The sequence below is a fragment of the Syngnathus floridae genome, chromosome 17 (assembly GCF_059516105.1).
Source record: "Syngnathus floridae isolate MCC-2025c chromosome 17, RoL_Sflo_1.0, whole genome shotgun sequence".
In the NCBI taxonomy this organism is placed as follows: Eukaryota; Metazoa; Chordata; class Actinopteri; order Syngnathiformes; family Syngnathidae; genus Syngnathus; species Syngnathus floridae.
In genome coordinates, this window is record NC_142429.1 from 9,926,402 (window position 1) to 9,953,946 (window position 27,545).

The 27,545-nt window shown below is 39.5% G+C and overlaps 1 protein-coding gene across 1 annotated transcript; it reads right to left on the reverse strand.

The window, feature by feature from the left end:
- Positions 1–310: 310 nt before the first annotated feature.
- On the reverse strand, positions 311–27,125 carry usp43b (ubiquitin specific peptidase 43b). Its single transcript, XM_088358235.1, has 16 exons — positions 26,236–27,125; positions 23,035–23,181; positions 15,270–15,373; positions 12,437–12,529; positions 11,018–11,153; positions 10,548–10,692; positions 8,990–9,152; positions 6,755–6,866; positions 4,892–4,995; positions 4,178–4,255; positions 3,979–4,108; positions 3,557–3,884; positions 3,334–3,492; positions 2,868–3,032; positions 1,746–2,804; positions 311–1,679 (listed from the first exon to the last, which is right to left on the reverse strand). Exons 1-16 carry the CDS (start codon positions 26,860–26,862, stop codon positions 1,669–1,671), a joined length of 3,561 nt encoding a protein of 1,186 aa, XP_088214361.1. The 5' UTR covers positions 26,863–27,125; the 3' UTR covers positions 311–1,668.
- Between the last annotated feature and the right edge of the window lie 420 nt (positions 27,126–27,545).

The window sequence follows — 27,545 nt, forward strand, 5'->3', positions numbered from 1 at the left end:
ATCTGGTTTTTAGTTGGGCCCATCTGGAACAGACGATTACCTTGTCACTACTGACACCTAGTGGTAGGATTAAAATACATGTTTGCATTTATTTATGCATTTAGGGTTACCATAAAAAAATACTTCAATATTAATTAATTAAAAATAATTACAACTATATGTTTTTGTATTTAATTTGATTGTTTTTAAAAGGGTGCATATCTTTTTATCATGCTTGATTTTCATTTGGTTTAATTCGTTTTTAGAAGCAAAACAGCAGTGGACCAAAATACATTTCAAGCAGATTGTAAATAATTTGTACAAAAATGAATTAACTTGTGAGAAAAAATGTGTTTAATGTGAAATCCAGAAAATGTCAGTACATGAAGCAGATACAGAAAATCCAATTAAGGGGCTATTGTGTATTGTGTCCAGTTTAACCACGCCCCCTTTCCACATCATAACATAAAACAATTCTGATATTACATGTCAGTACAAAAAGTAGACTTTTAAAAAAGTTAGTAATAAAATATAATCTATAAACATCCTTCAGTTCTTTTTGATGAAGAGCATTGTGTGGGTCTCTCCTTCACATTCCCAAATGGTAACATTCCCAGTGTGCCACTTTTATAATGTATAAAAAACAAAATTAAAAAGGACAGATAGTATAATCATTTAGGAAGTGGAAACAGTTAATTCAGGAGCACCATCGAACTTGTGCCTTTGCTTCGATATCAGAAAAAGGAGTTTATAGACAGTAATATTTTTGTGTATGTTGTTATTGAAATGATTGAAGTTTAACTGAGACTACCAATTTACATACTCAGAGAGTACCTTTAAACAAAATAACTTTACATTCTCAAGTGGTCCTGGCAATATTTTATGAGCAGGGGTTAAACTTCATTTAATTTAATTTTTAAACACACGCAAACACAGTGCTGGGTGCAAAAATAAATAAAATAAATTCTGTTGGCATGCAAGCAATTTAGCTTTGATTTTTCATAGATAGAATTGTTGGAAGTTAGGATATTTCCCAAATATTTTGTGGTTCATATCTGAACATCCTCATAGAAAAAATTGGAACATCCTTCCTGGATCACTTCAAACACAATCTAATTAAGAACACTGTCATTATTCCTAAACTTGGAAGGATGTACAATTTAAGTCATATAGGAAAATAAGCCTTTTATAAAAGTGCAACGATCACAAAAACAATGATTGAACAGCCAATTTACAGTGCATTTGTGGAAAAACAAATCTGTGCATGTGTGTTTTATTTACCTAAATATGAATGTACAAAGTGTGTGTGTGTGCTTTAACTATATTTCATGGGTATTTAAATGTCTTCTTTACATATGTGAATTAGCGAACATACCTCATACTAAAGCGAAAGTACTTAGTACTACTTTGGCACTATTATCTGGCATCTTGTTGCCGAGCAACCATTTTTGAAGTCAAATACACACAAAAGTACTCCAATTAAGTCAAACTGGGGGCGGAGTTTCACCGTAAAGTCACAACAGTCCGACGGCACAATTCCTACAAATGACAGCAGTAACTCAACTCTGCATAGATTTAGTTTAAGACACACACAGGTAAGAAGTAACAGTCCTACTGTATAAAAAGAGGAACGAAGACACTTTTTTTCCAGTGATGCTTTCGGTGGATGACATCCCAGCTGAGAAGTTGTCACAGAGGCACTGATGGAAAACAGAGTGTTAGCAATCCCGCTAATAATGCTAACTTTGAGTTATAAACGTGCTTACCCAGGGAGGTGGTACTGAATCGGGTCCTCTGCAGGGTGGCAAAGCCGGGTTTGTCGGAGAGCAGGACGCGACGCGAGGGCGTGATGTCCCCGTTCCTCTGCAGTGAGGCGCACCGGTGAAAAGTCCCGTCCAGTTTGGTTTGAATGTTTCCGGAGCTGTGAGCTCGCTTGATGTCGGCGTCGTGACACGCGGCCTGTCCATTCAGAAGCTGGATCTTGCAGCAAGGGAGAACCTTACGTTCATCTCTTGCGGTGGTGCTCAGAGTTCCGTTAGAGAGGGAGAGTTTGGTGAAGTCGCCGCTCGTCAGCTTTCCCAAATGCCCGTTGGCACGTCTTTCGTGATCCTTCCGTGGGGATCTCGGGATGTCTTTCGGAATCAAAGCGGGTTTGAAAAAGGCCACGAGGCTTTCTTGGCTACGACCTTCACGTCCTCTTTGTCCCTCCGGTTGAAAGACGAGCGTGTCTTTGGGGGATCTGGTGCTCCCCCCGAAATGGACTTTGTTTTTTCGCAGTGTGGAATCTCTGCTGGGAGGTGCGCTATGACTGCTGACGTGTGCTCCTAACATGGCCACTCTCTGAAGTTGGATGTCCAAAGTCCTACCTTGCTCCTGCCTGGTTCTCTTATTAGATGCCCTCATCCTCAGGGAGCCATCATCCCTGCCTTTGACAGCATTGCTGAGCTGTCTCTCCATAACAGGCCGGCTCTGCCCCTCTGGGATTTTGGGGGAGTAGCACGTTTCCGTGCAGCTGAGGCTACTTCCGCTCGGTGAGCTGCACTCCTGTCCGCCCTCCAAGGTTCTACGCTGGACGTGCCTTTGCGGCGGGGTGGCCACCAGCGCAACGATCGGGTCTTTGGTACATCGCGGCCGTCGGCCCGACTCGAGATATTCCACCAGCTCTCCCGATTGAGTCTCCACCAAATGCTTCGTGCGGTCCTTGGCTCTGAAGGACCATCGCATCGGCAGGACTTTGCTTAAAGACTCCTTGGCTTTCGTTGGAGATCTCATGCTGACGCTCCTTGCTTGGGTTCCGCGGACAAACGGTTTGGATTCAAATCCATCTGTTGACAAATAAATATGTTAGCATGGTGAAACCGCTGAAGACAAAAACACAAAAATAGTACTTGTGTCTGCAGTTTTGTGAGGTTCTTCTTCAAACACTGGTCGATCAGTTGATTCTGGAGGCTGCATGGGCACCGGGGGGGGGCCTGCGATGGACGCTGCACCTCGGTCACCGGCCCCCGTTAGCCGGACTAACCAGTGATCAGAAGTGTTTGAGCTGGTGGAACCTGCAAGACAAATTATTAGTTGTCCTATTTCTATCACGATCAAGAGGACTGTTATATTCATAAAAAACAACTGACATGGTTTCATAAAGGTCAAATTAACATCACCTTTAAAGGTTGCCAAATGAATTATGTGATGTCACTGGATTCATTCCAGTAAATTCAGAAGACAAATGTTTTTAATATAGTTATGACCTCTAGCCGCAAAAGATACATCTCTTTTTTTCTCCATAATGTTCAAATACTGTTTAAATCCCAAGGCGGAAGGAAGCTAGCGATCAATAGAAAGACGACAAGGTCTAACCAGTGACTGAAGAACTTGCAGACCAGGGTGGGATGGTTTTTCTTCTTTGATAGAAGAGGATATAAGCGCCGCGTGTGCACACATCTCCCTCAGGAACCGCCTCAGCATTGCTGTCATCGTAGCTGTACCACTGACCGTCCACAGAGTTTCGACAAAATGCTGCCGTCGCAGTCACAGAGGTCAACGTTACGCCTTTAAATCCGACAAATTCCAAATGTCTCACCTGTGTAATGCCCGCCGTGCATCCCTCCGTGATGATTACACACGGCGTACAGATCGTAGAGGAAGTCAGGTGGAGCCAGCTCGGCCCGTCTGGGCTGCTTCCATCCCTGCTGCGGGTTGTGGTTACGGTTCACCACGTGCGGCGTCATGTCCAGATCCACCAGAGGGAAATGTACAAATGTAGTCAGCTTGTTTCTCCGCTCGCCTACTTGCCTAAAACGCTTCAGGTGGAGGATGAGAATATCCGGGAGCGTCCATAAACTCATCTTCACCATGCCCTGCTGTAGCTGTTTACAGTGTGGGCACTTCCAAGCATCATCAGGAGCCAGCTGGAAGATAGGAGATGGATTTAATGGGTAATATATTTCTTGAGAGATGATCCACAGAAAACAAAACTTGTAAATGAATTTAAAAGTTCCTTACTTGCTCCTCTTTGGTGTAGAGCTGAAAACACTCATCCAAGGTGCAGCTGTATTGCTGGATGTGTTGCTGCTGCTGATTCCTCACGCTGTCCGCATCCTTCACCACCTCCTCTTGAATGTTACCAAACAGGCTGCAAGGAAAATAGGATTTCAGTAGAGCAGATGGTGAGTTGAAGTTTAAAAAAAAAAATCGTATTCACCAATCTTTGATTCGATACTCCCATTCGATGATGAGTTTGACGTGTGGAGGTCCTCCTGGGCTGCAGAGTTTCAGGGCTCTAAAAGACAGCAAAGAAGGGAATTATGAATTTTTGGAATGCTATTGAAACTATTTACACCATTAAAGTTCTTGTACTGTACTATAATTTTATTTTTTTTAAATTTAATGAGTGAAAATCTAAAATGACAATTCATCCACTAGATGTCAGCAATTCCAGCGAGACACAAAAAATTCACAATTTCCTGACTTTAATCCCCTTTAACTAAATTTATGCTTATAACTTACATATTTTCATTTTTATATTTCATAAATGACCATTTTGATGAGTTGGTAGGTTTATTTTTTGACTGTGGCTGTAATAGGTTTTTTTTTTGTCTCATACTCCAACAAATTAATTCCTTTTATGTTATCATATTTAACAACAAACTGAAAATTTAAATTTCAGACACTAACAAAGGAACACTAAAAAAAGCTAACACTAAAAATAAACATGGAAATGAACTATTTTTAGTTTTTGCTTCTGGTGAGGCTCACAGCAAAGAACAAAATTCAGCGGGTCGCATGATTAGCAGCCTAAGACTATGCAGAAGCAAATATTTTATCACTCTAACGAGGGACTAGGTTCTTCCAGGAAAAAAAAAAAAAAAGTCACTTAACACATTCTCCTCAGTTAAAATTCAGAATCCACACTGACCTGTCAACAGCAGGATGGTAGAGTGGTCGACTGTCCTGCGGTGACAAGTAGCTGTAAAATGATGATCCTCCCACCACGCGGATGTTGAAGAGCACTCTGTTATTCTAGAAGAAAAAATAACGGGAATGAAACCATGTGAAGACACTTCTTGCATGACAATGAGCTATAACCACCAAGTTTGACAAGCATTTGATTGGAAAATGAAAAAAGTTTCCCCATACAAGGTCGTAAAATATTAAAAAACAGCAGGTTCAAAAAGGCCAGGACAAAAAAACAAAAAGAAGCAATAAAAGTAATATCGTTTTTACTTCGCCGTTGTTTATATTATTGTGAGATTTGCTCAGATGGGAGATGCTTTAGGAATGAAAGAAAAAAATGAAGCAGATTTCCTCTCGTCCCATGAAATGTGGTCGGTGAGCTCAAACACAAACACCCACGTTCAGTCCTGTAAGGAAATCTGTCTCGAACAGAACAGCACATTCCTCGCAGATATGAACCCATAACCTTTTTATTTTATTACATAACACCCAAAAATTAATGTGCAAAATTCACCCCGTGCCATAATATGGCCAAAAATCGAATCCAAGCAACTGTGACAGGTCCTCGTTATCTTGTGAGCGCCGTTACCCAAAAAATAAAAATAATAATTTAAAAGCATTTGCCGGCGTGAAGGACCGCCACTGTCATCTCTCACCCTAAATTCGATTTGCAGTTAAACGGAATATTTTAGATCTCATCTCGGCCAACAAAATGTCCTTTTCCTCACAGCTTGTAACCAAAAAGATCAATAACTTGCACTGCCGTAGTGTTTTGTAATACATGACATTGCTATTCTTGCTTCAGTAGGCACCCTGCCAACCTTTTGAAAATCCTTTCCAGCAAATTCAGCAGCAGGGAAAATGATCGAGACGAAAAAAAAAAAAAAAAGGCTGCTTTTGAATTTTAGTCTGTACCGAGGCTAAAATTAGATGCGGAAAAATCCACTTGACAGTGTCATTAATTGACACAAGCAGCTATTGATTTGCTTTCAAAGCAGAGCAAACATCTGCTCTTTCAGGGCAGATGGGTGGCTTCGGAAAACTTTACGACGCTTTTAATGCGAGGCCTGATGCTGAGGTTGCACACAGAAGACGACAAGATTTTTTTTTTTGCACCTGATTCTTGTCGTCCTCTCGCCGGCTGGTAAACAACATAAAAGGTCACCGAAGTGGGCATCCAAAGCTCCTAACTTAGTGGCCTGGGATCATCCATCCATCCATCCATCCATCCATCCATCCATCCATCCATCCATCCATCCATCCATCCATCCATCCATCCATCCATCCATCCATCCATCCATCCATCCATCCATCCATCCATCCATCCATCCATCCATCCATCCATCCATCCATCCATCCATCCATCCATCCATCCATCCACCCACCCACCCACCCACCCATCCATATCTGGATCTCAGTGGAGCCAGACTTCCCAATCCATCTCCTCCGGCAGCAACCCCGAGTTGTTTGTCCCTCCAGCATAACCTGAGGCCTGCTGTCAGCAGACCATGCTTGCAACATCTCACCAGGGAGGCATTCGGAAAAAAAAAAAAGCCACTTAACAGGTGAGGAGCAGCCGATCTACTCTGAATCCCGGAGCTCCTCACCTTATCATTGAAGATGAGTCTGCTAAGCCGTTTTTATTTGCAATCTGATCCTTACGGTCACCCCAAAGCTTGTCGTCCCCTTTTGGATTAGCTCTATTACCCGCGCTATCTCAAACTCCAACCTTCCCTGCTGATTCATTTTCTGCACCCTACTAGCTTCTGACATGCTGGTTTGATCTTAAAACATGATTTCATTCTTGTAAATCGGTGTCCATTACCTGTGCTGGCGCCCCGTTGATCATCAGATAGTAAAGCTTGCTCAGAATACTTTGTTGCAGCTGATCCCAGGAAATAGACCGGTCCTCCCTCATTAAGAATGGAGGGCCGAACCTGAAACAGTAAGATGAAAACCTAAGTTTACATAAAGCCTTGGAGGAGGAGGAAAGCATCATTCTAAAAAAGATGGATCCCATGACACGTTTATTATAACACACAATTAATTGAAGGCTCCATTGTCTGCTTGAGATTTATTAGTCTATGCACGCATTGAGGGAACAAAGTAGGAAAGAAAGTAAAAAAAAAAAAAAAACGCCAATGATGTTTTAGTTAGTTTAGTGAATAAATGTTGCATTTTAAGATTATACCATACTTAATATTCCGTGGTAGACTCAGACAGTCACGCACACACGCACAAATGCAATTTGGCTTAGGGTATCAGATGATTTTTTTTTTTTTAAAGTGTGAGTTCATTCCCCATGAAAAAGTCGTCTTGGGAAGCCTTCAGATCAATTCATAAAACTATATTACAACCACTTCACGTAATCATTTCTACCACGATAAAATAAGTTGAAATGCCCTGTTGACATTCAAGAAGAGCTGTGAATGCCTTTTAGAATTCAAACATTTTATCAAATGGTAAGACACAATGATACAAAAAGTAACCTAAGTCCATAAAGTCAGCTTCCAACTTCAACCAAAAGATTGAAGCTCAAATAAAGAAAAAAAAAATACTTTTCAAAGAATAAATGATGTTTTTCATTGTTATTTGAGGGATTTTTCCAGGTCTTTGAATAGAAGATTATCATTTTTAAAGAATAATGAAGTCCTTCGTTTTGGAACTGGGGAGATACTTACAGAAAACAGACTTTTTAATTGCTTGTGAATAAATAATTTGCTCTCAGCGGTAGATGCAGGCTGGCTGAGAATTAAATAGGTATCAAAAATTGCTCATAGAAGTGTTGGTATCATTTAAGTCAGTACAATCTTATTTTTTATTTTTAGTCAGTCATTATTTGTTCCAAACGGAGCACAGGTGAGAGAGAGGAGGCCAGTGCCCCCACGGACCCCCCGTAGCGCCGCCACTGATTATATATAAATCATCAGTTCATCACCCTCCAACATCTGGGAAGTTAATTAGCTAACTAAATAACTAAATCAACAAAATACCGCACTTTACAATTTAAATTAATTTAAATCCAATTAGAATTTAAATGAATAAATTAATAATTTAGCCTTGGTGAAGGTTGGCATTCATCCCAGTGACTTATCGTGAAAAAATTGTTAAAAAAACCAATTATGTTGTTTAAAAACGTAATCATTTGGACAAAACACACACAAAGCAAATAATTTTCATATGATCTGGTGCTTCCAGAGAACTAGCTTGAGACACGTGACTTCAATGTCATCCTCTTGGCAACGCAAAGTCTCCCACAGTCGTCTGATGAGTCCGAGATCGGTGGGTGGGTACTTTGATCAATGACGGTAAGTCGTTTTGAAGGAGAAACTGGCACAAATGAGTCAGACTCACCGGCGAGATTGGACTTTCTCACGGCCGCGTTGGCCATCTCACCTCTATTGATCTGCCTCAACTGGACGAGAGAGACAAGTGTCTGTCGGAGCAGATGTTGGATTCCTCATTCGTTTGATTCCTCTCGCGGTGAGATGGATGTGAGCCATTTATTTTCCAGAGAGGTGAAATGACCTTGACGTGTTTCTAGCACAAAGTAGCGCTAAATATAAAATGACCGAGCATCCCAGTTCCACGGAGGAGGGAGAGCGACTCTATGATATTCACTCCAAGTAGATTAGTGCTGAGATTTTAAAGAGCTTGAAATCAAAATTTTCATTCAATTATTGGTATAACGGATCAATTATGCGAGTATCAAATTGAAAAAGAAAAATCAAGGCAGTGGTTTGAGTAAATAAATAAACCCTAAAAGTAAAATGTAAAATATTCCTCTGCCAAAATATTTTTATTAATTTCCTGATTGGCTTTCTGTGACATTTGTTGCATTTATGCTGATGTGTTTTTTTTTTTTTAATATTCTGTCATGTTTAGTTAATTGTTGTAATTAATGAATTTTGCTACTTAATTCCATCTAAAGTTATCCTGTATTTTTATAACTATTTTATTTTGGCCATCACTTTATCTTAATTATAAATAACACAATATTAACAAATAATAATGTGATGAAAAAAAAAAAAAGGACTACCCACGGGACTTGCATAATTACCTAACAGTTTGTTGGCCTGCTCCTGCAGCGTTGCACACCAACAACAAAATCTTAACCGGGACTCCTTGGTTGAGAAATTCCGAAGACAGCGCCGCAGACGCAGGTAATCTTTTCCCCTCAGGACCGGTAGCGTATGTAGAAGATGGTAGACTATGATGGTATCCTAAAAAGACACATAAAGAGAAATATTTGATTCTCAAGGAAGACTGCAGCTTTCTATTTAGGGGAGTGATTCACGAAACAGATGGCGCCTTGAACTCTCAGCAGGAGCGTTTACTTGATGTAGCTTGTGATCCACCCACTTGACCAACATAAGGAAGGGTGTGACAGAAAAAAAAAATCTGAATATCCCGGTGAAAAGTGATGCATTTTTGTCAACGTCGATGCTCAGCTCGACTGTGATAAATCAATAAATCCCCACTCAGACAAGAAATAATTGATCGGCCAAAGTTACCGAGTCCTCCCCAAAGCACAACGTTTTATTAAATCCTGTTGTTCTTCTGTCATGCAATCCATCACTGCTTGAGTACGAGTTTTGCAAAATGGCGGGATGACAAGTAATTGGGGTGTGCCGGGAGGGCACGACTTATTCGAAACTCATCAAAGTCTCCGAATACATCATCAAAGCTTGAACATGAATATGCTGATTGCCATGTCTTGACCCCGGAAATTCAAATTCTGATGAGAATGCGCAGCTTTTAATTTCGTAACGCTGCTCTAATCAAACGCACTTGAAATCAAGGGCGCTGATTTTCTCAAGAAACGACCTCTGACGGAAATCTCCTTTTAAAAGCCTCGTGTCGAGGAAAGACTAAACTGCTGAGGTCACCTCCTGGTCGGTCCCGTTGAGAGTTACACGCCGCCGCCGCCGCCGTCAAGGAGAGCGACCGTTCATCCCTCATTAAATCAAATCGTTTATGGCTTGCTGTCAAACGCTGTATGCTTACGACACATCTGTTTCTTGTCTCCTTTCACTTTTATATTCTTCTTTTTTAACCGCTACATAATTCTTTTGGTGAGCTATCGTAAAATGTGTTTTGACTCAATGTCTTCCAACACACCTCTGTCTGTTAAATCGGAAAAAATGTGAAAAAAAAAAAAAAGGTTTGTGAAATTTCTCCTCTTACAGGCAACCACCCACCAGGATGAAGCAGACTAAACACAACCAAACTATAATTAGATATGACTTTTCCTGAAGGATAAAAAAAAAGAAAGACTAGCTAAAATGAATTTTCGGGTAATCTGACTGAGGAGAGCAAACAAGCACATAGCAAAAAATTAAATCCTAATAAATCAGACTTCGAAGACATAAATCTGAGCTCGGCGTAGGGTGTGTGTGCATAATCAGTGTTTCATGTGATGTACATTTTTTTTAATGTGCTCCTCAAGGCCGCCCCCTGCAGTCAGGTACACTCCCATCGGGTTTCATTAACAATACTAAAATAATACAACTGGTTGTTTGCTTACTTTAAAGTCAGCATAACAGCAATTATTTTAAAAATACAAGTAGTGTGTTGGAATGAAAACCTTGAGCTGGATTTTCCAACCATAAATCTACCTGAAGTCCGTGCAGAGCCTCCTCGGATATAAAGGGGCGGAGCTTGGAAGGCGTAGATGACATCATTTTCGGCTATACCGGTTAAATCGTTTTCATCAAAGAAGGAGCGCTGGAACCCGGTGGAGTAAACTTCAGTCAGGATCACCTACGGAGAAGAATAATTCAAAAGAATATGTCAAAATGATCAGTTCTTGAATTACTATAAAAGTATTCCGCTTTTATTTGTACTTAAAATAAATATCGCCTAATCGTGACCATTTAACACTTATTAATATTCCAACTGATTCCTAATAAATTGTAGTTTTTATCTGTTCTGAAGACACCAGAAATTCAAATTATATACATTTATCTTGACTTACATGAATATTCTCCCTCCCTACTCATAATATATTTCATTAAAAAATGGCCACTATGAGTATTAGGCCTGTCATAATATTTTTTCTTGTCCGCCAAGTCGATGGGTATTTTACCTGATCTGGAGAAATGTTGCCCTCATCAGCCACCATCCTTCTCAAACTGGCGACAGAACCAAATAGAGGCACGGCCAGACCGACTCGCAGGTACCTTTGACCTTTAGTGCTGAAGACCAGAGTCACACACATGGGCCTGCCAAAGACCAACACGCGTTTAGGACCAACCTGGATTTTCCGTTCTCGACCGAGTTTGAGCGGAAGGCCAGGATGGGACAAAAGAAGACTGTCATAAATAAATCAATACATTTTAACATTAATAATGGATCATTAAGGAGTTAAGTTTTATGACTGCCAAATAATGGAATCTATTGCATTTTTAAAAAGAGGGAGCCCTTGGCTTTGACCTTTCCTGAGGCAGCCACTTTTCAAGCTGACAATGTTGTGCAGCAGTGACCTTTCACCTCTCTTTGTAAAGTGAGAAGCATTTGAAGAGCCATTTCCATGTGTATGGGAATTAAAAAATATATTTTTCAGTGAGCAGAAACATTTATTTTCAAAACATACATAAAAACGTTTTTCATTTATCCACAAAAATTCTTCCCATAAATTGATATTTTGTTTGTATACAATGGTCAATTTCACATTTCACAGTCCTTGGCATGCCGGCGCTACTATACTGCCAAGGTGGCTGTGTAAACAAATGCACAAGAGAATAGTCACGTGACATCCGGAGCTCTATAACGGCGCCAATGCAAGATAGATTTGCAACCATACTGGATAAACAAAATGATCCATTATGCAAATACTGCAATACCATCAACAGACACCCCGATGTTTTTTTTGTTTGGAGGAAATCTGTGTGTATGAATATTTGCACATACACAAAAAGAACCTTAACATTCATTGTCCCTAATCTTTGCCTAGCCTGTGTGGTAATGAGTGACCTCACTGATATCAACCGAAATGTGTGCCAAGGGTGTGATAAAAAAACGAAGTGAAAGAAAGAGAAAGGTCGTAGGAAAATAACGACCAAGCTCAAGTGACCTATCAAATCATTTAGGTCAAAGAGGCCGTTCCCATTATTTCCCGACTCACTTTGTGTCTATATTTAAATGGAACGTTCCTCTTCTAAAATCTCAAGATATAACACGGCTTTCGTCGTATCGCACTTGCCGACCTCAAATAACGCAAACAAGTCGTCATTACAAAATACCAGCGACCATTCGAGATCCCAAAGCACTTTTAGTGTCTACGGCCATTTTGTATTGCACCTTTTTTTTTTTTTAAAGATTGAAGGCTTTGTTAACAAACAAAGTGCTTACATCAGCTTGTTTGCATCTTAATGTGGATGTCATTAGCTGACAAAGTGGCTTTTTGCAAATGAATCTTTTGAGGATACTCGATAATTCTGTTTGTGTAGATTTTCAGTAACCTATAAAAGCAACTGGATTAAAAATATAAAAATATTGTACTCACCTGGTCTGGCGAAGAGGAATAGGGAGTGAGATGCAAAGGAAAGGGTCAAAGGTGTTGCTCTGTTTCAAACAATGGGGGCAGGTCAGTGAAGATCTGTGCAAAACAAAGTACACACATATTAGTCTCCAAAATTTGGCTGGACTTTCAAATTCATCTTCACTGGAAGAAATGGAGTGGGCTTAATTACATCACATTTGAAGAACACTCTGAAAAATATATATTTATTTTTATCTGATTGGGAAACTGGAAAGGACATCATTTCCATCATGTTGCATCACGAATGCTCAATCTGTGTGGGATTGCTGCAAGAAAATGTAGAGAAATGCTTCTTCCTCTGTATTTACTTAATAAAAATAAATCTAATAATTTGTCAAATATTTGTTTATAATTTTTGACATTCCCCAGAAAATGACAGGTTGGCTTCATTTCGTACAAGTTAATTCCATTACCCTCCGAAGCGTTTTTTTTTGTGCTGTGCAAGCATTTTATAACGAAATCAGCGGCGAAGTCAATCAAAAGCCTCTTCAGGATCAACATTAAATAGATTGCGCCATTGTGAACGTACTTAATTTGATCGTGTGTAACCTAATACAGAGCACAAGCTGACTTTATAGACCTACAATAATAAAACGTGAAAAACAGAAATTGAATAAATCAATATATTTAGTATCGATCATTTAAAATTGTATTGCTGTGACATAAATAAACCTACCGCTGTATATATTGGGAAAAATGTGCTAAATAGTTACAAAAAAATTTAATACAATTCCCTTTTTCGCTCATAAAAGGTATTATCCGTGTTTTGTCCTTTTTGGATGGGTAGACAGACCCAGGATGGGAAAAAATGTGGGGTGAATAAAGCTCTATTGAAGCAAGCCCAGCTGACACTGGCTCACACTGGATCACTCCCTCTTGGCAGAGTGGAATGGCTGCCCTACGGATGTCTGATCCTCGCCAGGAAACAGCGAGGGGCCGTTGCGCCCTGTGCATGCAAATCACACTCAAGCCGCACTAAAACATAGATGTGCCCCGGCCGGCGCTGCTCGAAAACACTTAAAAAGAGAAAAGCTTTAAAGGGAGAGGTGATGTTCTAGTGATGGACTAATGGAGTAAGCGTGCAAAGGTCGAACGATGTATACTTCGCGTGTGTGCGGACGAACTCAAGAGACTCAAGACGCCGATTTACTCAGCGAAGCAACCGAAAATGGACCAAAAGAATACTTTGATAGGTCAAACTAGCCTTGTATAAATTTCATTCATAGTTTTACCCCCCAAAAAAATTCTTCACTATACCAAAAGAGATCGAGAGGTCATTAAAACCAAATATGGGCTTCATCATTCACCGAATAAGCTTGTCGTAAAACAGATCATTTACTGGGCCTGTAAAATGTGAGCACCACTTCAACCAATCTGGCCCAAACAGGGCAACTTTAGTTTTCTCACTCCAACTGCATCACATTAAATAATTAAATATTTAAATGCATGTGGATTAAATAAACGTACAGTTTTAGCTCTGGCTATAGAATAAGTGAAAATTCCAAATAAATGTATGAGCGCCTCATATTATATACAGTAAAGGCTGCAAAACAAATCAGACGAGTAAAAACTGGTCAAATATTTTAAAAAAGATATTAAAAGTGAAGACAATTTGCATTTGATGCACAATTTGTCTTCACGGGCCACATAAAATGATGTGGTGGGCCGTATCTGGACCCCGGGCCTTGAGTTTGACACCTATAGGATCTGCAGACCCGTGTAAATGTTTTGATGTGACCAAGTGGGCTTGTTTGGAGACAATGCTTTGGTCCATCAATTCTCCACATTGCACTTCTTTGTCTGGCAAATGCTGAGGCCTCGGGACTTCAGAGGAAATGAGAAGAACAGGAGTAAAAAAAAAAAAAAATTCATCTAATCCCAGCTCTCGGGGCATTTGTCTCACTCCCGTGCCCACCTGCTTTTATTGGGTTGAAATATTCGACTAGCCGTGTGAATGTGAGTCAACCCAACATCTTTGCATGAATTTGCGTCCTGATGTCTAAAATATTGAAAGAATTTCAGGAGCGTAATTAATAAGACGTGTCGTATTGGCAGCTGACAGTGTTGCGAGGAACTGGCAGCTCAGCACTTGTTAATAAGATTTGAGCAAGTTCATTCCGACCTTTTAAAAAGTACATTAAACCTTCTGATGTGACCTCTGTCAGCTTCCTCGATGTCCTTTGGTTTCACTCTGTTGCATCATGATCAGCTTCATGGTGTAAATGAAGGATGCATGGTAAGTGAGCTCGCTATACTGCAATTTATATGTTGAAGGTCACTATTATATCACTTTAGAGGTTAAAGGAGCATCATAATAATAATAAAATTAATAAATTACACTAATAAGAACAATATTTTTTCATAAATACTGGAAAAAGTGGAACAAGGTGACTTTTTGAGTAAGGTTATTGAGAAATGAAGAATTTTTTTAATTATATTTGATGCTGCTTTCATTATAGGCCAAAATATCAGTTTGATAGGAAATTATATCATTTTCCGTAATATTGATGTCTGATAATTATCCCGTATCTCGCATTTTTATTTTATTTCTATAAAAATCAGAACTAATACAAGAGTCACATTATTATTTGTTATATTTTCACATCATTCTTTAATAAATTCTATATAACAATCTAAAAATGCCGTTTACAATTCGAGAGACTAAAATGTGATTGGCATATGATTATTTTTCAAAATAAGTTAATTTGGGTTACACAACAGCAAACTTATTTTTTTATTCATTTTACAAATATATGTATATCACTGCAAGCATTAAAAAAAAAACGTGACAACTCACTTGTACTGTGCCTGAAAATGTTCCTGGACAAAGCTATGTTGGACAGTGAGCTGCTGAGATTGGGACAGGTCAGGATGCAGCAGATTTTCCTCCTCATCAGGACCCTGCAGCAAATAAAATAAAAAAGGCAGATGTTAAATAAAAAGGCAGTTTGTTGAAAACACTGAGATCCACGCAACCCCCGTGAGATGCCAATTCTTTTACGCTCACCATCATGGGAGGAAACCGGCCTTGGATAGAGATAAAAGATGGAGGGAAATATTTATAAATCTCAGCAGTAATCAGATTTTTATCCGAGGCTGATAAACATCTTGACCAGATTTTCTCCAACTTTTTCCAAGAACAAAATCCAAATATGCCTTTACAGGGGAGAATATTGCTAAATTCCTTAATCCATTTCAATCTATTGTCCCAATGTCAACCAATTATTGTCTGACTACCAACCTCTGTCCTGACAAGTGTCTTGTCCTTGTGATTATTCTAAGTGGAATTATGTCACAATTAAGTTCAACTTGAGACCAGACTATTATCCAATGACCTTAAACTGGACTCTCTTATCGTAAAGTACCAGAAGAAAATCCTCTTTGAGCTCCTGAAGGAGACCTAAATGTGAGATATAACATGACGGTTTATGGAATATGAGCTAGGCTACTATAAAGTTCAATATTTATAAAATTCATGCTAGCCCAAACAGGCTTGTGAACTCTGAGTGACCCAACACAATCACGTCGTGGCCACAACTGATAGGGCAGAAAATACTTGACCTCTGACCCTAAACACAAAGCTGCTTTGGAAAATGAACAGATAGCGAGATGAAAAATGTGTGACAGTTTCTAGCGGCATTGAACTGCTGGGTCAAACCGCCTCGAACGCAACATTACATTTCCATCACACACATCAGCATTCAGACCCCCCCCCCCAATTTTATTTTTACAAATGGATCTATGCAGAAAAAGCTTTTTCTCTGCAGGCGCACTATCAATCCCCATCAAGAATCCCTAATGGAATGTTCCATACTTGAAAATGCATTAAGTCATTATATATAATGACTTTATATATTAATCAGCGCTTTTACACCCAAACAGAATAGTCGTCTAGGTCTTCTCTGTTTATATCAGCGCTATTTTTTGTCATTTCCTGGTCCCATACAGATTGAAGTAGGCAGCTCTACCTTCACTCAGAGGTCAACATGGCTTTCAAAGCGTCAGACTATTCTTCCAAACGTATTGGAGCTAAGCAAACACCAAGCACAAGTCTGAAACGTGACCTTCTTACTTGCAATGTGTGCTTCATCAAGCATGCACAATAGCACACTACCATTTTTTTTTTTTTGGTAGTCTGACACAAAATGTCAGAAAACACAGAAAAGGACGGTTCTTTCTGTTTTCGGCCGACGCAATATAATCTCAGGTTCGAGGGTGACGTGTAAGAGATTAAAAATTCACCCTTTCTTTCTTTCTTTGATATATATGTAAGAATTGTACTATGACCCAACATTTCCGCTCTTCCGCCCTCCACATAACTGCCATTGGGGTTATCTAAGAAGTGATAACAAGGGAACATTCAGACCAGTGTAGTTACGCTTATCACTTCTCAGGAACTCACAGCCAGCCGGTGCTTCCCTGTAAATAGAGTGTTAACGGTATCTGTTGAGTGGGACAACACAACTGTTCTTATGTAATTCTGACAAGGTAGCACTCATCTAAATGATGATGGACAGATCAGTAAAAAAAAATAAAAATTGTAACTGAATATTAACTCGTTCACTCCCATTGACGGCTATAGACGTTCGAGATCTATTTTAAATGAGCTGGCAGGGAATGAGTCAAACAGCACTTAACTAATGTTACTGAGGAAGTCAAAAAGGCACCAACTAAGAACATCTCTAAGTCGATGAGAACATTAAAAGCAATTATGAAGGTCCCCGAAGAGATATTATGTTCACAGAAAATATAATGTCTTTTAGTGCAGGAAAAAAAAACTATCAATATGATGCAGTATAGTTCTATACTCTTGTGAATTATAACAAAAATAACTAATCATATGGAAAAAACATTTTTTTTATATAGTTCTCTTGAGGTGTGCCTTAAACAATGCATGGTTGGTTCAGAACAGCGAGCTACAATATAAAACAGAAATGTGCACTTGCTAATATTCATAATATGGTAAACCAAGTCTACTTTTGCTTAATCTATAATCTCAATGCCAGAAGAGGCCTTGAGGTGTATTGGAGAAAATAAAATCCTTCACCCTGGCATCTGGTATGCTGTAATTGATTTGTGGGATTTAGATAAATGACAAAGATAGAGTGCTGAGTTGGGTTGCTGGCTCAGCTCTGTCATCAGGAGGCCAAAGTTCATTGCTAGAAATTTCAAAACATGCTGAGGAAAGCCTACACAGCTGCCGTAGAATAAATACTTTATAGTTGTACGGCGGTAAATTAAAATTTGCTATTTTCTTTGGCTTTATTGCAACACTATAAAAAAATTATGCATTATGTCACACTGGATGAGTTTGTTTTTTCTTCATCTTTATCTAGTGCTTATTAAAGTCACTTTGAAGGCAAAATACAAATAGAAATGTGACATTCCACTTTAAAAAATAATAAGAATGCAGTTGAATCTCAAATATGCCTCTGCATATTTCCACAAATAATTTTGGTGTTATTTAAAAATAACATCCTACAATGAAAGGGATATAATCCACCAAGAGTGAATCAATATTATTAATAGACTATTTGTCAGTCTTAAAGCAGAATAACAATTAGTCATTCCCCACTTCAGCAGGAAGGATGCTGAGTGACGCAGCTTACTCCCACTGATTCGTGGACATTCATCTCCTAGCATGAAAGCCTAAAATCCCACAAATGAACCGTGCACTCCGTCCCACCATGGACGTTGTCAATAATTCACCTCCAGGCTGTTGCTTGGAGTAATTCACCTCTGAGAGTAGATCGGCTTGTAAAAAAAAAAACCAGAATGTCTGCCCCCTCCATTTCAACAGAGCACCTTATCTTCTCCTGATGGGCTTTCATGACGGGGGGCTTGGATTGTAAAATGGGGGCACAAGTGTTCCCAGTAATGGCATTGGTGTGAATAATTCAAACTAACAGTGAAAATGGAGATAGATATGTGCTGTGGTAGAGAAAGCGGTAATTGGGAACAAGAGCAAGCGGCAAGTGAAACCTCCAGGTGATCATCACGGAGATATTCGATGAGGTCGTTTTGTTGTGACTCAGCATTAAAATGCGGCTCTGTGTGTATCAATAAACTCGAATTGTGGTTACGGAGTAAAAGAAAAGCGTACTGTAACACTGAGTATTGATAAATAATGGACTGGCTTAAAAGCAAACTCCTTTTACGTGTACACCCGTCTATAAATAGTCGCGGGAATATTGACTTTGGTCTCTCGGACACTTTAGTCCATTATTGTCAATGGGTGATCTGTTTGAATGGGTTGACTTTCTAAGGATGAACTACTACTACTCACGTATAAACAAATTTATATTGATTGTATCAACCACTTTAAGTATTGAATTAGATGTCCTGTACAAAAAAATAATAATATTAATTGCTGATGATCCCCCCAAAAAAATTTCTACTTTTTTTACAAACCTTAAAAATTATTCCGAATTATTCGCTAGATGTTCCTGACGGGACACAGGGGGAAATGTCGAGAAAAATTCCTCATTAAATCTGAAAATCAGGGGAAGGAGTGGCCCCGCAGCCCCCCTTCTAGCTCTGCCAATGATTTTCATGCTATTATGATAATAATGTTAAAGAATGTGGACTAAAATGTAAAATATATAGATAAAAAATCAGTGCTTTAAACTAAAGTTAAGGTGCAACAAAAAGTCAAAACATACATTACAAATACATTTTAAAAATACACATATCATTCTATGGAACGAACATTAACATTGTGGGGAGGTGATAGAAGTAGCACAAGAGAATTCTAAGAAACCAGGACAAAGATGAGACAAACTTTCAAAAGAAATCCATAATGTGATAAAAAAAAATATATATAAAAACAATACGTTGGCGATGGCTAGAAGATCATCATCTCTCCCTGAAGCTGTTTGGAAGCTATTATCTGTCTGGATGGAAATAACTCAACAGCAAAACTAAGTACTATACTAAATCTGCTGCAAAATTCCTCCAGGCTTTTTCTTTTCTCTTAAACACACCTGCACTCACTTTTCCTGGTGCATGGTGGCCATCTTGACTCAATCTCTTTTTTCTCGCTCACATACAAAGAAATCAATTAATTCAAGTATATTATCACTATTCACGGATGTTGTTGCCGTACAATTTGCTTTGCACGGTGAGTCAAGTGCTTCTTAAATTTGCCCTGCACGATTGCATAGTAGCCCTAAACAACCACAGGGATTCTCTGTGGGCAAGCATCCGCCATGATGAAATTACAACTCCCTGCTGGCTCTTATTCTGTGTATTGTGGCCTCCTGGTGCGAAACAAAAACAACATAATGAATATCTCCTAAAGTGATCACAAAGTCACTTGCAAGAGTAACCAAGCAATCACTTTCAAAGTAATAAAAGTGGCCTGAACACATATAAAAGATTTGCTTTAGTAACCCTTTAAGGACATATTTTTCACAATTTAAAACACACATATATAAGAGTGGGGCTAGTTTTAATCACAGATTTTACTCGTAAGAAAAAACTGAAGCGATAAAATGGCTGATCTTAAAAATCTGGATCAGTTCAATGAGTCCATATGCATCTCCTTCTCAACTGGGAGTGCGGCAAAAAAAGATTCATTTTAATGTTGGTCTCTTAAGCATATGAGCTTTGTTATTAGTCTCCTTCCTCTGCGGTTTATTGTGAGCAGCGTTGTGACATAGAGGACAACAAAGACACACAGCAGCCAGTCGTAATGCAGCTAATTAGACTTCATCTGTATTAATAGATTCGATGAAGAATACAATGACTAACTTTAATTCAAGGACAACCAGTCTAAACACTGTTTTGATTAATGTTTGGTTTGTGGAGTAAAAATTAAAAAGTCAAAATACCTCTCAGGGGGCGGCCATTTTGCTGTCGACTTAAAATGACATCACAATTGCCATTACAACCAATCACAGCTCACGACCTTTTTTAAAGCTGAGCCGTGATTGGTTGTGATCTCAGACCTGGCAATTGCACTCTCTCAGGTTCAATTGACATTAATCGGTGTCAGAGGTACACTGAGTGGTCATATTCACAGCATTCTCTCCAAGCTGCCTTCCCAGCAGGGTGGCTCCGAGCCACAGGAAGCCATTTCAGGTTGGCAGCGCCAGCGGCGGGAGGAAACACTTGTGCACAACGGGAAAACACAAATCTCAAAATCATTCGCATGCAGACCTGACTACATTGGCGAGTGGAACAGACCACACGCAGGTAGAATCAGTAAAAGTAAACAAAAAAAACCCCAAAAATAATAATACTAATAATAGTAGTAGAGGGGACACACTTATAATTTCCCCAAATTTTTATTGATTTTTTCCCCTTTTTTTTGATTACCGTATTTCCCGCACTATTAGGCGCACTTAAAAATTGACTCAAAAAAAACACAGTGCGCCTTATAATGCAGAGCGCCTTATATATGGATCAATTGATGAATTTGTTGATCCATACTGGTTGTACACAGCGTTCTGCCAAAATGTTTCGGTATTAAATATAGGGCCAAACCTCCATAATATTTTCTGATGGACTCCCACGTATGTAAACAACAGAGATGGTTAATCTAGTTTCAACAAGACTTTGCCCCGCATTTAAAAACTACCGATAGCAATGTCGCCATTGAATATGGTAGCCACAAAACTTAATCACACATAAATCCTGCTGACAAAATTGTAAGCGTACACAGGAAGTAAACATCTACAAAGTTGTTCACTCAACAAAAATGATGCATGGCCTGGCACCTTTATTAATTTGAAAACTGCCACATTCTAAAGTTTGGACACGAAAACCGTCACGTAGAATCAAAGTAGTAATTCCTCTCGCTCCTTCCTGATCTCTCCCACTGTCACTACCGCTTACTGTTCTACCTCCCATTCCATCGCCACACTTTTTTGCACTCAACTCTCTCGCTCTCTCTGCAAAGTAGGTCTGCACAACAAGTGTCTCTTTCTTCCCCTAACTTACAAAGAGCCACATTCAGACACGACGTAAGCGAGAGAGAGGGAGTGAACGAGAGAGCATCGCGCTCGCTCTGTTTCCAGAGTGATAAACGATCAACAAATCAAGCAGAGTGAATGCCAGCGTGAAAGCCGTGGGGATTTAACACCAAAGGTTAGAAAGTGTGCTTGTTTATCGGCTTCATAGGTTTGCGACATGTCGGCCCGCATTAAAAATTCATCCCGGAACGATACTGCGGGAAAAGTCGATGGTAGTACTTTCGACTTTGGCTCTCTGTGCTAAGTAGTAAAATCATGCTTAGAGAGAATTAACATAGGTCAACAGGAGGATGAATCAGAAGGCTAACTTGGAGATCTGGAGAAGAACAAACGAGGCGGAACACGTATGAATTTTTAAGCGGTTAATGAGCTGTTAGGAGCTCATCGTCACGTTACCTGAGCGAGCGAGATGAGTGCTATAACCTCACGCTGGCCTCAGAGAGGCCTCCACAAAGCTCCTTTGTGCATTGAGTGATACAACGTTGCATACCACAACATCACTGTACATTCTTGGGGAGGTACAAGGTGGAGACATAAAGGGAGAGGGAGATTTGGACCACATGTTTTCTTTTTGATAAAACTAAAATCCATGACAACCTGCAAGAGGTCAACGTCGACTGATGGCAACGTGCCCAGAGTAATATAAAAGACAACTACCGTGTAGTTTTTTTTTTTTTTTGGTTTGAACAGTGAGGTCTTGGAAAGTGAGAGGAAATTTCATATGCAGCATTGCTTTCACAGCCCCATCTGGACTTTTCTTTCTGTCTGCCTCGGCTTTAATAGATTTGGATTCATGTGGTTATTTCCTGTTTTAGTTGTGAATGCGCCTGCTACCTTATGCGACGTGCCAATCATTTGTTCCTTCGTGTCCAATCTATCTTTTAGGGCTCGTTAGATGCACCATGATGCTGATGCTGCTTTGCTGATGCTAATTTGTTAGGAATAAATAAATGGTAATTTTCTAATTTTTCTAAAATTTCTAATTCTTCTATTTTTAAAATTTTTTAATGCTAATTTGTTAGGAATTTTCAAAAATTTTTAATTAATTTTTTAAATGCTAATTTGTTAGGAATAAATAAATAAAGAAAAACTTTGCAAAAAACAGGACTGAAAAAAAAGCAGCATCACAACAAGCTACATTGATTTTCCAGACACATTTTTGCATTAATTTTTAAACTAAATGTCCAAGTCAATTTCTATAGACTGAATTGTTTTGCCTTCAGGGATTTAAGAGTTTGCATATCGGTCGTACCATATATCTAAATAACCACGACATGGCCTTGAGAAAAGACATCCCGACGTAGATATCTCCAAATCCCACAATGACAAAATAACAAAATAAATCAAGTGAGAGCGGCGCTTCAGGAAAGAAGTGCTGCTTGATATTATAACTATATTTTCCAATCAGTCAAACAGCTCCTCTTATAAATGATGTCATTGCTTATCACTCGAATAACACTACACTATCAAGCATGATTTTAATAATACATACAAAGTTACTGATACTGAATAAATGAATGGGCACATTTTCAAACCTTTAAGGTAACCAAAGTGGTGTCTTCAAATCTAGAAAAAACGAATTCTCACCTTATCACAAGCTTTAGTTGTGTTATTGTTATTGTGCGAAGCCAAATTGATATCTTCGTGGACGCGATCCAGCAGCCACAGAAGGAACTCCAGGGCGTCATGTTGGGAATTACCACGGAATTGTGATCCGTACTTAGACACGATAGCCTGCGGAGAGAAATCACAAAATATCATTTGTGAAACACAATTGTCATTTTTTTTAATACTGTTTTTACAATAATAAATACACATCAAGTGTGTATTTAAATATGTTATTTTTACATGGCAGTGGTGTATGGGCTCTCTTGTTAATGGCACCAGTTTCAAACTCAATTAGGGAGGAATTAAAAGTTTGAATAGCAGTTGGCAGGCGAGAAAACACAAAGACAGACGAGAGATTATAGAAGAGCGTGCAACAAACAGACTGTAATCTTTGCTTCCTAATCCCATCATATATTGCTCATGATGTGCTTTGTGCAGCTCGAGCTGCAACATAGCATCATATTATAGCAGAAGGCTACTAAACATAAATGCATTCACTACCATTGACGACTATAGACGTTTTAACTAGGCTGGCGGTGAGTAAATTAACAACACCTTGCAATTTCTTGGAAAAGGGATTTTACTGAGTACTGATACCAAGCACCGATACCACTATTCTTTTTTATACATAAAATTTCCCTCAAAAACTAATGGCAGGTTATTTTAAAGAAAGGCCTATATTTGCCAATATATTTTTTTAGATATTCCCTGGAATTTTTTAGATATTCCCTGGAATTAAGCTTTGAATAATGTATACTTTTTAAAATCTGCTTGACAAAAATTAATGTGATTGATTTTAATTTAAAATTGTATTGCTCGTGTTCCGTCATTCAAGGTAATTTAGTTTACTTTTTTTTACTTTTGTGACATATTTTTTCAGATTTATTCCAAATTCTGTTGACTGTTCCAACTTTTGCATGTCAAAACAACATTCATGTCCATCCACCTTGTGTGTTTACCTGCACTCCCTTATTTCTCACCCATCTCATGTTATGGAAACTGATCAATTGTCTGGGGAGTAACTGTTTGACTTTCAGGCTTTGTCCCCTGTCCAGGCCCCTCTGCGCAAACACACATCTTGCCAGGGGAGGGATTCAAAAAACACACAAGACTTGTCTGCATCAAAAGCCCACTTCTGCAGCAAGCAGGAGACACTCGACCGCCAAAGTTCTACCAGCCTTGACGCTGCTTAATCCCAAGAAAGTATAAATTAGCAAACAAATGAATACTTCCTCTCAATCTTATTAGGCCATAAACCAGGTGGTAGTGGAATGTGGCAGAGCTCCAAGCATTCAGCAGGACTTTTCTCTTGTTTGTTTTTTTTTTCCTCCCTGACCGAGCCGTGCGGCCAAATGACCTATTTCATTCATTCAACTCTCTGAAAAACTTTTCAACAAACGGGGACACATTTACATTTGTATTGCAGTATTCATGAACAGCAAAAAGACTTTGATTATTTGATTATTAAGGATTTTGCAATGCCCCTTGAAAATATCTAATAGTAGTGACTTCTAATGTTCTTTCAGGTGTTCCTCAAGCCACGGGCAATGTTTACTTCTGACCAATAGTAAAGCTCTCTGGTTATTTTTTAATGCCTGCTGGCTTTGCTATTACTCAACAGGCAATTTCAGAAGGGCTTAGCAGCAAAAACCTTTCGACTTCCTACTATTATGTGTGCGTTTGTTTTTGCAAAAATGTTTGATTCATTTCTCTTTAAATATAGCTTTAAATCCTGCGATTGTGACATTTTTTGAAAAATTCAGTATCGGGGACTGAGCTAGAATAATTTAGACTGACAACGAAGAGGCAATTTTTTTTTTCTCCCTGACAAACCAAGCGACAGCATAATGTGGGAGTCAATCAATCAATGACTGTCAAGTGTTTGCCAATGTAACATCCTGCAAAAAAAAAAATCTCAGACATGCTTTACATCTTAACTTCCTCACTCCAAGGGTGAGGAAAGTCATGGAAATCAATAAAGGCTAACATGTTCCAGTAAGCATCCATGCGTACTTTATGTATCATTTCCAGAATAATTAGCATTTCCAAGAATAGATCCCATTGTGGAATTTCTTTGTTCGCTCGTCCATATTATCTACTTCTTGCCTCGGCTCGGAGAAATCCAGCACAAAGAGCTGCAGGCAGATAAAGTACAACCACCCCCCCTCCAATATTTAGCATGGGCAGTGTATAGAAGAGCCTGAGGATCTTCTCCGAGGACTCTGTCACAACACCTGATCATCACGCTTTCCTAAGCTTACCTGAATTTTATATATTTATTTATAGACTATAGTTAGCGAGATGCTGTGGTGAGGGAAAAACACTTGGAGTATCTGATGACCCTCCCCGGTGAGCTGCAGTGACACGAAGCAGAAGCCTTCTTATCAGCTGACACGACAACAGCGAGGTCATGGAGTTAACCATTTTGTGTGCCATGAGAAAGTCGGAGTTGATGATAAAAACGAAACATGCTGTCATGAATAGAAGGCCTATTTTTGTCCCTCAAGGTACAATCTGTACAAGTCGGTGTACACGATAACGACCAAGCTAAACGTTGTTATTGTTTCGAAAAGGCAACATTGTTAAAACAATCGCTTTCATACAAACTTGCCAAACCTTTTTAAAAGATATTTTACACAAGGGAGAATTAACTGCACGGAAATCAGGGTTGAAAGAACATTTCAGGAAGTTGGAAAATATTAAAACATTTTCAATGGGAAAATATATAAAAATAATATATAAAAATATAATGTAGAAAAATATAGAAAAAATCCTAAAGAACATTATACATATTTTTTTTTAAATTAATATTTTGTATGAGGTGTAGAGCTGAAAAAAAATCATGATATAGGCCATTTTATACCGAAATAACGATATAGATATTTTCAGTTATTAAAAAAAAAAAAAATCTACAATTGACTGTGAATAACTTACAGTCCCTTTTCATATTTTACATTAAAGTGACCTTAAACAGACCAGTCTGGAGTAGATGAAAGATATTTGAAGTGTCCTTTCCCCACCAGTGAATCGGACCACTTGTCACTCATAAATCATTCATAGTCAATCAATTCTTTTCAAACCAATTAAGTCATATTGAATCATTTTCAATGCATCATCCTTGGTTGGGAATGACAGCTCTTCACTAAAAAGACGCAGGAACATATTTTGGTGAGGGTGTACCTTGAAGTCCACAGAAAGCTGTGGGGTGTATTCCAAAGTCCACAGAGCCCGAACAAGTGAGGCCAAGTGTTCCGTGACCTCTCCGTTAATAAAGAGCATCCCCCCGCTTCTCACTGTCCCGTCGATCGCGGTGTCACACAAGTCCAACCTGTACCTCTCCAGTCCCAAATACTCGGCCAGGAGGTCGGTATTGCTCAGACACTGGACCACGGCGTTCATAAAACACGTGTTCCCGTGATTTTTCAATCCCAGAACGCCTGGCATTTTATCCCCGTAGTGGTAAAGTAGTTTATCCCTGCCAATCGGAGGGTTCTTGACCAACCGAGGCACCTGTGCATCTTCTTTGACAATCCCTGAGCTGGCGCTGAGTGTGCAAGGTGCGCCATTCCCAAAGCCTCCATCGTCATCCTCCACGTCCTGCGTGTCTGCAAAGTGGGTGAAAGTACCAAGAGTTTTGATGATTCTGTTCATAAAACTCCCCACGGACTTGAGTGATTTCTTCCGGAAAAGCTTCACCGATCTCGGCTTCTTCTCTTTACGCTCCTTCGACGTGGGCATTTCCTGCTTCTTCTCCATAGCGGTACCTAAACTGGTCCCCCGTGGGTCCGATCTCCCACTCCTCATCATCGTCTTGTCAATTCCGTCTCCTGCGAGCTACTTCTTCTCCACCAGCAGTATCCTCTTCCCACGAAGCACATGGAAGCGCGCCCAGAGGTGACACCATCGCCATCACAGCAGCACCCTGTTCTCCTCGTCCGCCCACCCAGCACGCCACCTTCCACGTCCATCCCAACGTTCTTTATCACGCGTGGCGTCACGTCACGCGCGACAGGATCCCCCCCGAAACGGCTCTGCTCTCCCCCTTGGCCAGTCCCACTTCGGCTTGCGATCGTCAGACTGCGTGCGTGCCTCCTCCCACTCGGAGCACGCACACACCCACTTGACAATTAATTAAGCTCAGTAGTACGATTCAGCAATAAAATGTGCTCAATATGTTTCCATCGTGAGCGTTAATTCGGTGGGTCGCAAAAAAATTTACACCGAGTACCACTTTAAAATACTTTACGCCAAGTGCAATCATGACCAATATTCAAATACAGTAGTGTAGTAGGCCCAAGTGCTCATTGGATGGAACACTGTGGTAAATGATGAGATGAGGCGAGAAAGCTGAGTCATGTCACTCCGTGACAAAACCAACTGAGATGCCGTCAATATTCGGGTCAAGGTCAAAATTGAAATGTTATAGGAATTGGGAAAAAAAGGAGTACCCCAGGGGTCTTATTCAGGGGGTTTCAGACTTTATGCTGTTT